Below are 15333 nucleotides of genomic sequence, written 5' to 3' on the forward strand. Positions count from 1 at the left end.
GGCAAGGGTTCCTGGCTCACAGCCAGCACCTTGTAATGCATATTAACACAGATGAGGAGTTCCTAAAAGTTAGAGAGAGGGAGAGGGAGGGAAGAAGAGAGAGAGAGAGAGAGAGAGAGAGAGAGAGAGAGAGAGAGAGAGAGAGAATGTGCATTTGCAGCGCTCACTCTGTGTTTGTTTGTATCCTCCTCCTTGCCGAGGCTAGAGGAATACCTGTGTAGTGCTGCTTTATTATGATTTCTGCTGAGCCTCAGAATAGGTTCTGGTATTTTTTTTAGGTGGACTGCCAGCTGCCGATCTCGCTGTTGACAGTAAAAGCAGATATGTTCCTTGCTCACTGCCATTAGTACTGACCATGACCCTTCACACCAAAACCTCTGGAGTTACCCTGCTGCACCAGATTCAAGGCACTGAACTGGAGACACTGAGCAGACCTCAGCTGAAGATTCCCCTGGACAGATCGCTCAGCGACATGTATGTGGAAACCAACAAGACAGGAGTTTTTAACTACCCAGAAGGAGCCACCTATGATTTTGGTACCACGGCTCCTGTCTACAGCTCTACGACGCTCAGTTATGCTTCTACTTCTGAATCTTTTGGGTCCAGCAGCCTGGCAGGATTTCACTCACTGAACAGTGTCCCGCCAAGCCCAGTGGTGTTCTTGCAAACGGCACCCCAGCTCTCACCGTTCATCCATCATCACAGCCAGCAGGTACCCTATTACCTTGAAAATGATCAGGGCAGCTTTGGGATGAGGGAAGCTGCTCCTCCAGCCTTCTACAGGTAAATGCTACAGAAATTTTTCTTTCTTATTTAAGCAGATATTCTGAGAAAATTAGAATGTAGAAATCTGTTATGCCCTAATATTTGCTTTTTGTGTAAAGGAGCATATGATTTAACAGAATCATCTATATCTAGACCATAAGAAATAGCGTGGAATAAAACAAACTGTAATTCATAGCCCACTGTGACTGTAAGCTGCAAATTTGAAAACCTGTGAAAAAAACCAATCAGATAATGGGTATAAATATTTCCTGGGAAAACATGAAACCGTAATTGACTAAAGAATGGCAAATGAACTCAGTGTTGTAATGCATTATAATACTGTTTGAAGTATATGAAAAAGACTTCCACCATCACACATTTTTCAGTCTGTGTGGTTGTTTGTTCAGCTCTTAGCTGGTAGTAAGGGTATTTTTCTCTTCTGTCTTCCTTTGCATTGTGAGAAGTGGCTTAGATAGGAAGTTGTTTAGAAGCATTGTATCCTTCTTCATCAAAGTGTTCGAGTTGATTCAGTGACAGTGTTTCAGTCAGTAACCACCTTCCCGAGCCATCCAAAGAGCTGTGTGCATATTAACATTCATTTTTCATTGGAGGGTGATACATATTAACTGTAAACTTGGCATGCTGCTTTTCAAAAGAGGCTCGTTCAGTGAGGTTTTTAATATTTTTGTCCCTCAGTAGGAGGTTGGTGCTGTTTTTCTCCTTTTGGTCTGGAATAGAAAGATAGAAGTATCATTGAAAGGGGGAAATAAATTTCCTTGGTTTAAATATTTATTGTCAGTTGTAAAACAAATTACATCTTTTCTTGAAGTAAGTGGCAGAAACTGATAGAATCATGGCTTAAAAAAATGTCATATGTACCTATACCCATGCTGTTCATGTTTTGTGCAGTGTTTATAGCATAGTTTTGTGTCAGCTTATTAGACTGGGCTTCAGGGAATCAAAGTGAACAGTTAGATGTACTTTTTTTCTGAGCTCTGTCATTCTCTGTTGATTTGAGATATACAGGTGAGTCTGTTAAAAGTGTAACAACTTTGAAAAAATAAAATCAAGTAATTTTTTCCATGTTGAGGGCCAGACTCTGCTAGGCTTATTTTCACAATATAACATGTTACCATAAGGAGCAGCGTATGTTCTTAGGTTTAACTCAGCCTGACTAGGAATCTGGTAGTAAAATCCTGCCCCAGAAAACAAAATTATTTCACTTTTTTTGCAATGGATTAAGAAAATGGATTAGTTTTGGTGAGCAGATAGAATAAAGACTGGTGAAATGATAGACAACAGTTACGTTAAATAGTCCAATACTTTGATCTGTAAACTGAATTGATTCAAACAAAAGTCATTTTAGTGCAACCAAATACAATACTTCCTGTAAGAATGAATGCATGTCAGAGCGTAGTGATCTTGAATGATTACCAGTGACTTGAAAGTTAAACTGCACTCTGTGCTCGATTAAAAGACTTTTTGTACCTGAGCATCCTGTGCAAACCTATTGTGAAAAATGAGTAAGCAAACTTACGTATGTAAACATAAGTGGAGTAGTGAGCTTATGAAATTGAAATGCAGAGTCAGAAAATGTTCTATAGTCAGGCATTGTACTGCAGGAGGATTCAAACCTAAAAACTACCTGGACATGGGAGTTGCTATGGAAATAGCGTTCTTTTAATTTTTAGGCAGAGAATTGTGGTGAGACCCTTCAAAACAAAATTAAGGTACTTTTTTAGTTTGACAACTTGAGCAAACGTGTAAGACCAGTGCTGTATTCCCCTTTTCCTGGCATTTCTGATCAAGGTTGTGTGTCGCCCTTGGATGTGTGTATTAGCCATTTGAAATTGCTGAGGCTTAATGCAGCGGTAATTAGGTGAATTTATGATCTTGGATATGTCAGAAGGTTTATCTGCATACAGTGTTATACAAATGGCCCCTTCCAGCCATAACTCTGTGGAACGCATCTTATGTGGTAATAAGAAATGTGTTTCACAGTGCTTGCTATGATTATCTTCTGTTAACAGGCATGGTCCTGTTGAAATTAAATTATTTAAAAACTTTGCTTTTTCCGCTTTTCATTTTTGTGAGGTTGTATTAACAAAGTTTTCACCCTCACAGCATTAAACATTAGGTTCTTATTCTTGTGTTTTGGCATGAGCCCAATCACCAGTAGTCTGTCAAAAACAGTTTGAATATGTGTTCACTGCCTGGGAAATATTTAAATATCTAGCCATTGGGTTTAAGAACAGGTTATTTAAAAAACTTCCAATTTGCTTTATTTATTTGACTAGTCTTATTGGTTTCAGTTGGGTTATGGGAGAAAAGAGATCTTAGGGCAGTGTAATCTGGCAATGAATAAATTTATGCTGGAGATTGAAAGATGTCTAACTGCTGAAACAGTGAGTTTCTGGAACAACCTACCAGTAGGAGTAGTAAAGGCAAAAAATCTTAAAACAGATGCCCTAAAAAAAGTTATAATGAATCATGATTAGTTTATGATATGGCTGCCTATTTCTATAAAAAGTTATGTAACCTAAGACCTAGGAAGACTCCTCTGCAATTCTCATTTACCTTTCTGTCTGTGTGTGCTGTTTGGCTTCTAGGGCTGAAATATTTGCATTGTCTAACCCTATTCTACTCTGAATTTGACATGCAAGTACTGCGTTCAGTGGTACAAGTATCTAGGACAATAATAAACATTATAGGTTGGAGCTGAGATGATATTCTGTTCAATACTTGGACAAAATGTTAAAAATCTTCAGTCACAAAACTAAAAAAATTGCTGTGTGTGGTAAGGAAAACTTTTAATGCCTTTTGATTTTGTTAATAAGTGTTCAAAATCATACTACCTATAGACAGATATGTATTTATAGGTGCATTAACTATATGCCTGCTAATTCTGAAGTTACATTTTGCCTTTCAAATAGTTACTCTTTTTCCAAAAGGGTTAGTCTCTTGTGAGATAATGGTAAGCTTCTATAGCTAGCTGAAGAACATAATGATACATAAAAAGAATGACTTTTAAAGACTGCAATAAATATATTAATGTCCCTTCTGGAATCTCTAAATCATGAGGCATCAGAATTTGAGAAGCAGAAAAAAAGAGCTTAATTAATTCAAATTGTGCTGTCTATACCTAGACCCCTTTATGTCTGATTTGTGGCTGTTTTTATAGGTAGCCAAACTAAAATACATTTTTCTTATCTGACAATGTCAAATCTAATTTTTCAAATTTTATTGATAATTTTTAGTAGTGGGTTTTTTATTATTAAATGCTGATTAGTGGTTGATAATTATTGCAGGAAATCATGTACTCATGACTATTGCAGTAAACTAATGGAAATATTAATTTTGTTCTTAAGTACTGAATTTGACTTTTTGAGTTCTGGTAATTTCTACTTATTTTCTCTCACTTTTTTGCAAGTTTTGATCCACTCAAGGAAAAAATCAAGTCTTTCAGTAGCTAATTTACCTCAGTAGATTCCTACAAGCAACAACAGATCATCCTTTTTGCTCTGCTAGCGCATGATAGTCTTCTGTCATCCCACTGAGTCTGCACTCCTCAGATCTGAAATAAAATCATGCATACACTTAAGGCCCTTTGTAGCTTGTCTTTGGCGCTGGTTCCAAATTCAGCCAAAAGAAAAGAAAAAAAACCAAAAAAACTGTCTGTAGTGAGGGACAGAGGCTGGGAAAATCAATCTACAAGCAGACTAACAGCTTAATTGCTCCCTCAATTTTAGTGGCTAATTTCTATCTTCTAATACTTCAGGCAATATGTTGAGATTAATGTAATAAAGTATTTGTTTAGCATTAGCCACAATTATCAAACTGCAATTGACTCAGCTGTTCTAATCAATATGATCACAGCTTTGATTTTAATGCTTGCTAAATCTGAGAAAGATTACAAATGTAGATTGATTCCTCTTCTGTTGTAACTCATAAATCCATTGGTCACAAAAATACTTACGTAACCAAATACATAAACTTTGTTAACCTTGTCTGATTAAATATCAATTTCTCTAGCTGTTCATGTTGACTTCTAAACAAAGAACTTTTTTTGCCAAATTTTAAAATTAAAAGTGTTAAAATGAATGCAAAGTTCAAAGATTATTTCTCTTTTCTTATTTTTTCAAAATGGAGCATGAAGTATTTCATAACGCGGAGTGTGATGTAATGTAGTGTTTTGCTTTCCTTTTTTGTTTATTTTTCTCTAAAACATCAATCTGCTCAGAGGTCCTCTCTTGAACAGTTCAAGTGTTCAGGCATTTTCTTGAACACTTGGAGTGTTCCTGTTTTCAGGCCTTGTGCTGATATCTCTGACAATTTTGCAGCAACAGATGACTGTAATAAAAGAGACAGGAAAACATGGAGTCGTCTCATGGATATTTTCTTATCTCATGGAAATGTTGTAAAGATAAGCCCTTTAAATGTTCTGGGATGCTCACACATGACAATTATGAGGGACTTGTACAAACCAACTTTGGTGTTTCTTCAGCCCTTCTTGGAGCACGTGCTGGTGTGGATCCTGCTGCAAGTGTGCTTGCACCATAAAATCCCCAATCTGCGTTGTTGAGAAGCACATGTGATCTGTCCCTCCTTGTGCCCCTGAATAAGGGCAGGCATTGGTGGAAAGGGGTAAAAGAGCTGCTGTACTTCCTCATTACCCTCCTTTCTGCCCAGGCAGGTAGATGGATCTCACTAGTTGTCTCTTCTCATTGAAGAAAATTTTCTTCATTTCTGCAGCAGTTGTATTTTTTGCATAAACCACAGATGTAGGAAGTGCTCCACATACCAAGTGCTTCCCAACAGGAATTGAAATTTATGTCTAAACTTATGGTTGTTCAGACAGACCGTGTGAATGGGGTTAATCTGATAAAATGTAGACACCTAGGTCTGTGTTAATTTTCCTGTTCCTTAGGCCTCTGCTGCTGTTTGAGAGGCCTGAAGGTCAGATGGGTCTAGCAGATATGACAAAGGACCTGCTGGGTAACTATACTTTTTGGAGTAGGAGCTCTGTGTCACTGAGGGTCACCACCTGGAACACCTCATATGGCATGGACAGCAGCATCAAACCTGCACATGGACCCCCCTTCTTACTCTGAGACACAGAGAGAAAGAGACTGACAACACACATTGTCTCTTTCTAGGGTGGACCAAGTGTGTTAGGCTCAGAAAAGGCAAGTTTATCTTCCTGTATTATATAAGATGGCTGTATTCTATTCCAGATAGCTACTGGATGAGATGAATACCCAGTGATATCCAAAGTTGCTTGAAATTAATCCCACTCATACGTCTCCCGTAAAGAACCACCCCCCCCAAAAAAAAAGCTCAATAATATTCCTTCACATAGACACTGCATTATGTCCCTGGAGAGGGAAACGGGGAGTTGACTCTGTGTCACTGGCCTTGATCACTCCTGCTCTGAGGCTATTGAAACAACAAACACTACTGGCCATATCTGCTCTGATATGGAAAGCATTAGTTGCTGGCATTAGTTCCTTCAGCAATTGCAAAGTGAACATCAGATGCCAGCAATTTTTATTAAACCAACAAGACAGACTGACCAGATCTAAGGCATTGCTCCAGAAAACCACAAGAGAAGAGTCCTGCAACTGAAGTGCATCCACATTTCCTAACAAATTGAGATTTTGGAAATTTTTGTAATTTGATATTGTTGACAATGAAACACTCAAATGAATCATGAGCTCCCTGGTCTGTCTGCAGGGAGTTTTCTACTATCTATTCAGGCATCAGAACAGAGATTAAAGCAGAGATGCTGTCCTTCAACACTATCATTTGAAGTGCTGTTTTCATTGCATTCATTGAAGGGACTGTCCGTAAAATTTGCTGTACAGGGAGAAGTCACATCTGAGGCTGAGTGGCCTTTCCAATGACTTGCAAAGGTTGTAATTTACCACAGCTCATTAGGAACCCTGATCAGTGTGACACTGGGCAAGGTAAGGCATTTCTGCATTTCTGCCAAGCTCAGATTCCAGTTGCTGGGAAGCTTCTTACTTCATGTCACTTAAAATATTCTTGTGCAAGACTATGAATGCATGAGTGATGCCTGTTAGAGACAAGATCCTGAATCTGAAGGATAACATTTTTCTTTGATAAGATATTGATAACAACATTGTATCCAGGAGTGATATATTAAGTGGGGTTTTTTTAACCCTTTACTAGCAAAAGGGAATAGTGTGCTCAGAAGATAGCTTAAATATGACTGTCCTAAATGTAAATCCTATTTGAGACATACATATAATGATTACAGTGGTCTTCCAACCATTGCAGTCTTAACTAATGACAAAACAGCCAGCACCTATATAAATAAGAAATAAAAAAAGATGGCTCACTGCATGGAAACCATTGGTAAAAGTGAAAAATATCAGTAAAGGCTGAAAGTTGGAAGTAAGTAAGAGGACTTCTTGAAAAAGCAGTTGTTGTCTAACAGTGAACATCTGTGCCACCTCATGTCCAGTGGCTTTTCTACAACTCTTCAAGGGTGCAGTTCCCCTTGTGTTAGATGACATGGGTGAAATGTGTCACATTCTGGTCCTGTGTGCTGCTGTCCCACAATGCTGACAGCTGCCAGAACTGACTTCCCCAGGAGCCAGGCAGCAGAATCAGTGCAAGGAACTGTTGAAGAACCTTCTCTCCCTCTGAGGATGACAGAGCAGTGAGCATCAAGGCAGCACATGGGCTGCATTTACTGCCCATGCATTTTCATCTTGCATTCATAAGCAATGTGTGTAAGCAGTGGGGGTTTTTTTCACCTTGATCATACTATCACATTAAGGAAATTAATTAGATAATTATCTATTAACTACATAGGGGAAAACTGTATTCTTCCATTGAAGATTTTTTTCCAGTTTCTCAGCAATCTGCAGTGCAAATGTCCAGTGCAAATTTCATTGCTAGTTCCAGTCTTTTCTCTTTTAGTACTTGCTATCATGCAATGCTTTGATCCCTTCAGCAGACTGATTTGTGATGCTAAAAGATGGTTATATAAAACTTTCTAGGATACTACAAAGGGGACATAAAAGCTGGAAGAAGAGGAAAGGGAAATTTACTGCAACACAGGAAGAGGCTGAGCTCATGATAAATAAAAATCATTAGGAAGATGCTGTGCACAAAGCAGCAGCTGTAGAAGAAAATGCGGTATAAAATTTAGGCCCCAAATCTTAAATCACAAGGCTGGGAAACTCATAATACCTTTCCAAATACCCTTCACTCTGGTTTTTGCATGTAGTTCTGCTAAAATTTGAATATGTAATACCTACTGCTTTTTTGTTCTATTTCCCGTCTACTTTTATTTTTTTATTTTAAATGTAATTCAGGCTTGTGAGATAAGATCTATTAATTAAAAAATCAGTGAAAGATCATAGAATTGTGGAAGTTTGGGTTGAAAGGGAAGACTAGTTCCAAGTCACCTGCCATGGGCAGGGACATCTTTCTCTAGACCAGGTTGCTCAGAGCTCCATCCATCCTTGCCTTGAACACTTCCAGGGTTGGGGCGTTCACAACTTCTCTGGACAACCTGTTCCAGTGTCTTATAGCAAAGATTTTCTTCTTAATATTCAGACTAATTATTCAGACTAAATATTCTAAATATTCAGTTTAAGGTCATTCCCCCTTGTCCTGTCACGACATGCCCTTGTAAAAAGTTCCCCTCTGGCTTTCTTGTAGGCCCCCTTTAGGTACTGGAATGTTACTATAAGGTCTCTTCTCCAGGCTGAACAGACTGAGGTCTCTCAGCCTCTCTTCATAGAAAGGGTGTTCCATTCCTCTGATCATCCTTATGGTCCTCCTTTGTACCTTATTGATAAGGTGGCCTGGAGCAAACCTCCACTATAATGTCACCTGTCCCTGCCCTCCCTTTAATCCTGACCTGTGAGTTCTCAGCTGAGAACTCATCCGTGCCCAGGCAGAGCTTCATGCATTCCAGCTCTTCGTTGACATATTCTGGTTTCTGGTTTAGGAGCTTACTCTTTTTCCTTCTTCAAGTTGATCTGTAAACAGATGGAAGTTTGGAAGGTGCTAACTCTAAAAAAATGTAATTTAATTTTACTGTTGAAGACAAATACTATAAAACCTGATCTTTGGCAAAAATAAAATGTCACTTAAGTCCGTGCCATCTCTGTTTTCAGTTTATAAAGTCAGTAAACATTCTTAAATAATTTCATTTGCTAAGTCATCTTGATTAAGCAGCATCTAGTTATTACGGAATAACTTGTATCAGTTGGTGTCTAAAAGAAATTAATTTAAATAAATGTTCCCTGCTTTCATTATTAGTTATAGCTTGGACTTGACAGTGAGATCCCTGTTTCAAATTGCATACCACAGAGCCCTTGTCTTCAGGAAACTGTAGCCATGGCAAAGAATATCTGAGAGTACACAGCAAATCTGGTCAACTTTTTGGGAACTAATATGTCAAAGGACAGCTTTCTCTGCTTCCATCCTGCAGTAAAAGAATACTTCTCCTTCAGCCATATTGATAACCACAAGCAAGGAAAAATATGTATGTTGCCAACACATGAGCCACTGTAGCAGATTTATTACCTTGAAATACCTTTTTGTGGTTTGGATTATTTAGAATTTATGGGATGAAAAGTATGTTAACTTATTCTTGCCATGCTATGAAAAATATAATTCTAATTTTAATCTACGGGAATGTCAATTAGAGATAAAGCATGCAAACCCTGGAAGTGGTGGGAGTATTCTAGTTATGCTCATGGAGAAAGGTGGTGAGAGAGAAACCCATATAAAATAATGTACCTGAGTATTCAATGATAATAATATCAAAACCAGTGAAGATATAAGACTATCTGCCAGATGTATGCCATTTTAAAAAATCAAATATTTTTAAAGCAGGTTGAACATCAATAAGTTGTTACTATTTTTTCCTTGATTCAAGACATAAAAAAAGCCAAAGTGGAAGCAAATCTGCTTTTACAGATGTTTTTAAGCATGCCAGAATAAAATTCAACTTTATTTACTGGCAGTTCTAGTAACACTGTTTATTGTTAAGTCTGACTAAGTTCTTTTTTTTTTTTTTTTTTTGCTTACTTATATTCTTTAGCTTTGCCTTATATTTTCCATGTTAGATGATAGTCTCAGGTAAATTTTTTAAAATGCATTTTGACAAAAATGGCTCAAATTTCTAAGTATCATGAAGGGAAAATAAAATTTTGCTATACTCATGGCAAAGACCCTGTAACCTTTTCACTGAACATCCTAGACGCCATTGTATTACAGATATACATTCACCTCATATTTGGTAGTGGGGGAATGTTGTCAAATCAAGGTTATTTTTCTTTAATTTTTCCCCAGAAATTTTGCTCAAATTTAAGCTACAAGTTCTTGAAATACCTCACTGTACACAGTGGGAATTTGTTTGCATTTGGTAGCTAAATTATGTGAAATTTTATCTACTGTACATGCTCCATCCTTTCTCAGTGATTGCGTATTGGCCTGACTTCAAGAGCATCCTTCTCTGACAATGTGTAAAGCTGCCTCATTGCACAGCTGCATGACATTTCAAAAGGATTATCCCAGCAAATATTACTGAGGGCAGGGGCAGCTTACTGAGAGATGAGAATGACAATGTAATGTAATGTAATGTAATGTAAGTTTGAATGGGTGAGTAAGTTCGAAGATCATCTGGTCAACTTCTTGCTCAAAGCAAGGCTCACTTCAAAGCTAGATCAGGTTTCTCAGGCCCTTACCCAGTTGAGCTCTGTAGAGACCGAAGAATGGAGGCTTCACATCTACCCAGGGCAATCTGTTACAGTGCTGAACCCTTCTCATTGTGAAAAAGTTTTTCCTAATATACAATTAGAATATTCTTCGCCCAAAGATATGTCGGATGTCTCTCGTCCTTTCATGGCATGCTCCAAAAAGAGTCTGGCTCTGTTCCCTTTGGAGCATCCCATTATACTGTTGAAGACAGCAATAAATCCTGCCGTAGTCTTCTCTTTGGAAAACGGAAGGAATCCAGTTCCCTCGGCATCTCCTCATATACCATTTGTTCCAGGCCCCTGATCATCTTAGTGGCTGTCCTTGGACTTGCTCCAGTTTGTCAAAAGGTGGCTTCAGCTTGGAAGCCCCATATTGGAAGCAGTTTTACAGCTGCCAAGGACAGGGGAGCCAGCTCTGCTCTCAGCCTGCTGTAGATGTTCATATTAGTACAGCCTAGACCCTGCTGTATTTCTGCAGTGGTTTATTCTATTCCAGGTGCATTACTCTGTGTTTTCCAGTGCTGAAATTAATGAGATTTCTGCTGGGCCATTTCTCCAGCCTGTTGAGGTCCAACTTATTGGACGTGTTGTCCTACAGCAAATCCACCACTCTGCATGCTCCCTGTTTGCCAGCTTGGTATCTGTCATTACTTTGCTAGGGGTGCAGTTTCTCCCTCCGTCTCTATTATTATTGAAATATTCACCTCAGTATTGATTGCCCATGAATACTACTGCAAGCTTGCTAAGTTTCAACTGCTCATAAAAGTCTGTTGAGGCTAGCAGTCATTTTCCCTCCACCTTACAGTTCATCTGTGTAGCACATGCTGTACTTCACTGAGATTGAGAAAATTTGTCTCTCTTGTGCTTTTAGCGCCTTTCTTCTGTGTTTGGCAAAAGTCACATCAGCAAAATGCAGCAAAAAACCTGAGCTCTCAGTATGGGAAGATGGGCTGAGAAGAAAATAAAGATAGTCTCAATGAAGGATGGGGCCAGTGCAGAAATATGATGGGTCTGGTGGGGTAGAAATTTGAATCTTTGGTGAGGTGCTGTAGCAGGCTGTAGTGAGCTGTGAGACAGAACATGGAGGAGGACAGAATTCTCTAGTTGTAGAAAATAGATGATGTATAAGTTCCAGGAAGAGTTTGAGATGAACTGCAAAAGTAAGATGAAAGAATACCTCCAGAGCTGAAAAAGCTGAAGAAGAAACTCCAGAAGAAGTCTGAACTGCAGATGAATAGTGGAATTTAAATGTTCTCAGGCAATGTGACTTGGACTGGGGATGGGTTGTAAACACTGAAACAGGGCAAGTGTGTGTTAGCAAAGCATGCAGAAATAAAAAGGCTCACAGGGAGAAACAGGGAGTGTGGAGCTGGCCCATGTAGAAAAATTTTCCTCTCAACAGATATGTGCAACTCTTGCATTTTGTTGCTGTCTATTACAGATTAAGCCAGAAGGAAATGGATTACCCCAGCTGTTGGTTTGATCAATGGCCCAGTGTGGCTGATGTTGGTGCTGTACCCATGAGCTTCCATCGCTCCTGAAACAACTGCCACTCACAAAGACTTATTGGATTTTGATTATTTTAATGGCGTAAAGCTTTGGTATTTCTCATATGCATAGAGAAAATGAAGTTATGAATGAGATCACAACAGCAACCTTCCGAAAGCTGAAACGTGACAGAACTAAATTTGTCTGCACAGATCTCTCCCTCTCTCTGCCTAATGTCCTAATGTGAAATGAAGACACTGCTGTTTTACCATACAGGACCCCTGTGAACATTTACTGGTGTCTGTAAAGTGTCCATCTGTAATAATGAACTGAAAATCACATGCAAAAGATGGACAGCACTGTTTTCATAGCAGACTTAAAAGAAAGACATGTGAGTAAGGGTGAAAATAACTAAAATATTGAGTAGGTTGTCAGTCAGTGATTATGGGTTTGGAAACTAGCAATGGTATTGCTAAATACAGTATCTGAAACAGAACAAAAATTGTTTACAAGCTTGCTAAACACACATACCCAGCATATTTCTCAGAAAGAATGGAGCAGCAATACATTTCCATTTCAGTCCTTATAAGGAATTGTGTGTTCAGCCACCTTACATTTATTTATTCTATAGGTAGGTAAGGGATGACTGCACAGAATCAAGGAGTTCATTTTCTTTTGGCATGAACTCTTGGATATGACCTTCTGTTCATTGTATTCTTTATTCAAGATAAAGGATTTTGCTGGTTTTATTTCAGCAAAGCACTGAAGATGTTACTCTTCAGAGAGAGGGATGCATTTTGGGACAAAAATCAAAGCCTAAGCAAATAATAAATGCTGTCTGTACCCCCCCCCCCCCCGCCCCCCTCTTTTTAATTTTTTTATTTTTATTTTTTATTTTTTTTTTACAAAAGCATTTAAGAATATCACTTAGGATGAAGGCTGCCTTTTCAAGATGATTTAAAGTGTTGTTGTATGGATAGCACCAGCTTTTAAATAATTTATAAAATGGCAGCTTTAGGTATTAATAGCTTCAAGCTGTTTTCATGTAGGACCCATTTTCTGACTCATAAATGCCTAGTTTCCTCTCTCTCTAATTCACTTTATTGTCAACAAATGTGGATCTGTCTGGAAATGACAAGCAACCTGAAAGCTGCATTGCCTAAGAGACTGGCTCCACTGTTGCACAGTCCTTCTAGGTTATTCCAGAACTAAATACCAGAGGAAAAGAGCAAAATTATTTGTCTTGTTTATTACAGGGAAGACATGGTAAGAAATAAATGAGAACAGATCCTCAAGACCACCAGTTCATGAATTCTGATGACAACCATGTCTGTGTCATGTAGTAGCGTAAAATGGGTGAAGTCTGGAGGTACTCTTTGTTATGGTCAATTTGCTACCAGATTACTTGGGGAAGTTCTCCTTGTCCCAGAGAAATTCCTCAGGTATGTGACTGCCAACTACTCGATCCTTTTATGATGATATCAGAGGGGAAATTTTAAAAAATAAGGACAAGTCTTCTGTTCTATGGCCAATCCTGAATCCCAGATTCAAAATCAGAGTTTTCATTGCAATATTCTAAGTGTGAGAGATATTAAAGACTGTTTTAGTGAGAACTGAGATTCCTTGAAAAGTGTAATGCTAGACGTTAGTCCAACAAAAATAGTCTAAGTAGAAATAAAAAAAAGAGATACATATCTAATGGAAATGTAGTAAAGTATTTAAGTGCTTAATAAATCTGAAATCACTACCTTTATTGTAAACCTCAGTTGTCCCAGCATAGTCAAGGAATGGATGTTTCATTTACTGCATACCGTGAATCATTACTTCAGAATCACTGCAGAAGGGTTTAGAACTGGTATTTCTGCAACTGGGAAGTGTCCAATTGTGTGGTTGGTTTCTTTTTTTTTGTTGTTTGGAGTTTTTTGTTGTTTATTTATTTATTTATTTATTTGGTTGGTTTGTTTTGCTTTTTTTTGGCTGTGTTAGGCTCTGTACTAAAATTGTCATGTGAAAAATTAATTAAAGAGCTACTTTTATTCTTCAGATTTCCATTTTGAGACTCTCAGCACTTTCAAAGCTATTTTCTTTGTCTATTTAATCCTTGGATGTTCTGAAGATGTGGGGTGCTTTTTCTACCATTAGACATATGTAAAGCTGCTCCACAGAAGGAACAGGATGTAATAAAAAAATACTTTGTCTTTGCAATCAGAGGTTCTGAGGTAGGTTTGAAATTCAGTACCGATTCAGATACTCAGATGATATTAATCCTCATGCTGTTAGCTGAAGTCTAATACTGAATGGAATTACCACTGCACTGTAGCAATTGCTATTAAATATGATTTTGCACAGATGTAATCTATAAGCCCATTTTAACTGTATTTTTGACCAAATGAATTTGTGAGGATGAGAGCATCCGTAACAAAAGGTTGAGTTATTGTGATTCATTAATTTATCAAGGCTACCTTAGAGTTACAGAGTATTTTTGAGTAGAATTGATGAATTTGAAAGCTGAAGTAGATACTGCATTAGCAATCTTGCTGCTAAACTCGAAATAGCCATTTAAATTTTTTTTTATTTTTTATTTCAAAATAAAATTCAAGGTCTTAGAAAAAGACCTATCTGACAGGTTCAGAAAAATACTTCTGTCTCATTAGACAAAAAAGAATCCAAATAATTTTTATAAGGTGCTTTGAATGTGAATCAAATTTAATAAACCAAAACCTACTTACAGATACCTATTCATACATTAAAAGCTCAGCTAAAAGTTGATGGCTGATATTTTTGGTGGATTTTTGTGCATTTGCAGAGCTTCCCCTTATCAGTAAGGAATACTCTTTCTCTCTCCTTCCCTACGCCTTTGTCTCATCTTCTGACTCACTAACATGTGCAGCAGCAAGCCTTCTCTTTGCCCATGATGCAGAGTTATGTGTATTTACCTTTCCAAGTCTGCTGCTGTGTGTACTCTTGCACCACTATTCAGTTTTTGAGGGATGCGTGACCCAGAGAGTGCAGCTGGAAGGGAGCTGAGCTCTTAAGTAGATTTGCAAAGGGTTCTCCAGCAAGGTTACCAGGGTTATAAGCAAGTGAAAACAGGAATCAAGAGTGTCTCATATGGCAGTTCCCACTGGGGTTTGTGGAGCAGTGCTGAGGCTGCAGAATGAAAAAAACAGGATATATTCATTGAGAATTCACTGTTGGCTTATCTTTCCATTTTATGTGTTATACTTTTCAAAATGATCTGATTGAAATGACCTGATTGAATGACCTGGTTTTGGATCCTGGATTTGGCAATATATAAGAATTATTTAGAATTATTTAACTTTGTGATCTGTGA

At 38.0% G+C, this 15333-nt stretch overlaps 1 protein-coding gene across 1 annotated transcript in view; it reads left to right on the plus strand.

Annotated features, from left to right (window-relative positions):
- The first annotated feature begins 338 nt into the window (after window positions 1–338).
- The window catches only part of ESR1 (estrogen receptor 1), a 103301-nt gene continuing 88306 nt past the window's right edge, over window positions 339–15333 (plus strand). Inside the window, exon 1 of the mRNA XM_062490034.1 lies at window positions 339–783. Within this exon, the coding sequence (XP_062346018.1) occupies window positions 356–783 (428 nt within the window). The 5' untranslated portion in view covers window positions 339–355. The remainder of the gene's footprint in view (window positions 784–15333) is intronic.

The sequence above is a fragment of the Cinclus cinclus genome, chromosome 3 (assembly GCF_963662255.1).
Source record: "Cinclus cinclus chromosome 3, bCinCin1.1, whole genome shotgun sequence".
NCBI lineage: Eukaryota > Metazoa > Chordata > Aves > Passeriformes > Cinclidae > Cinclus > Cinclus cinclus.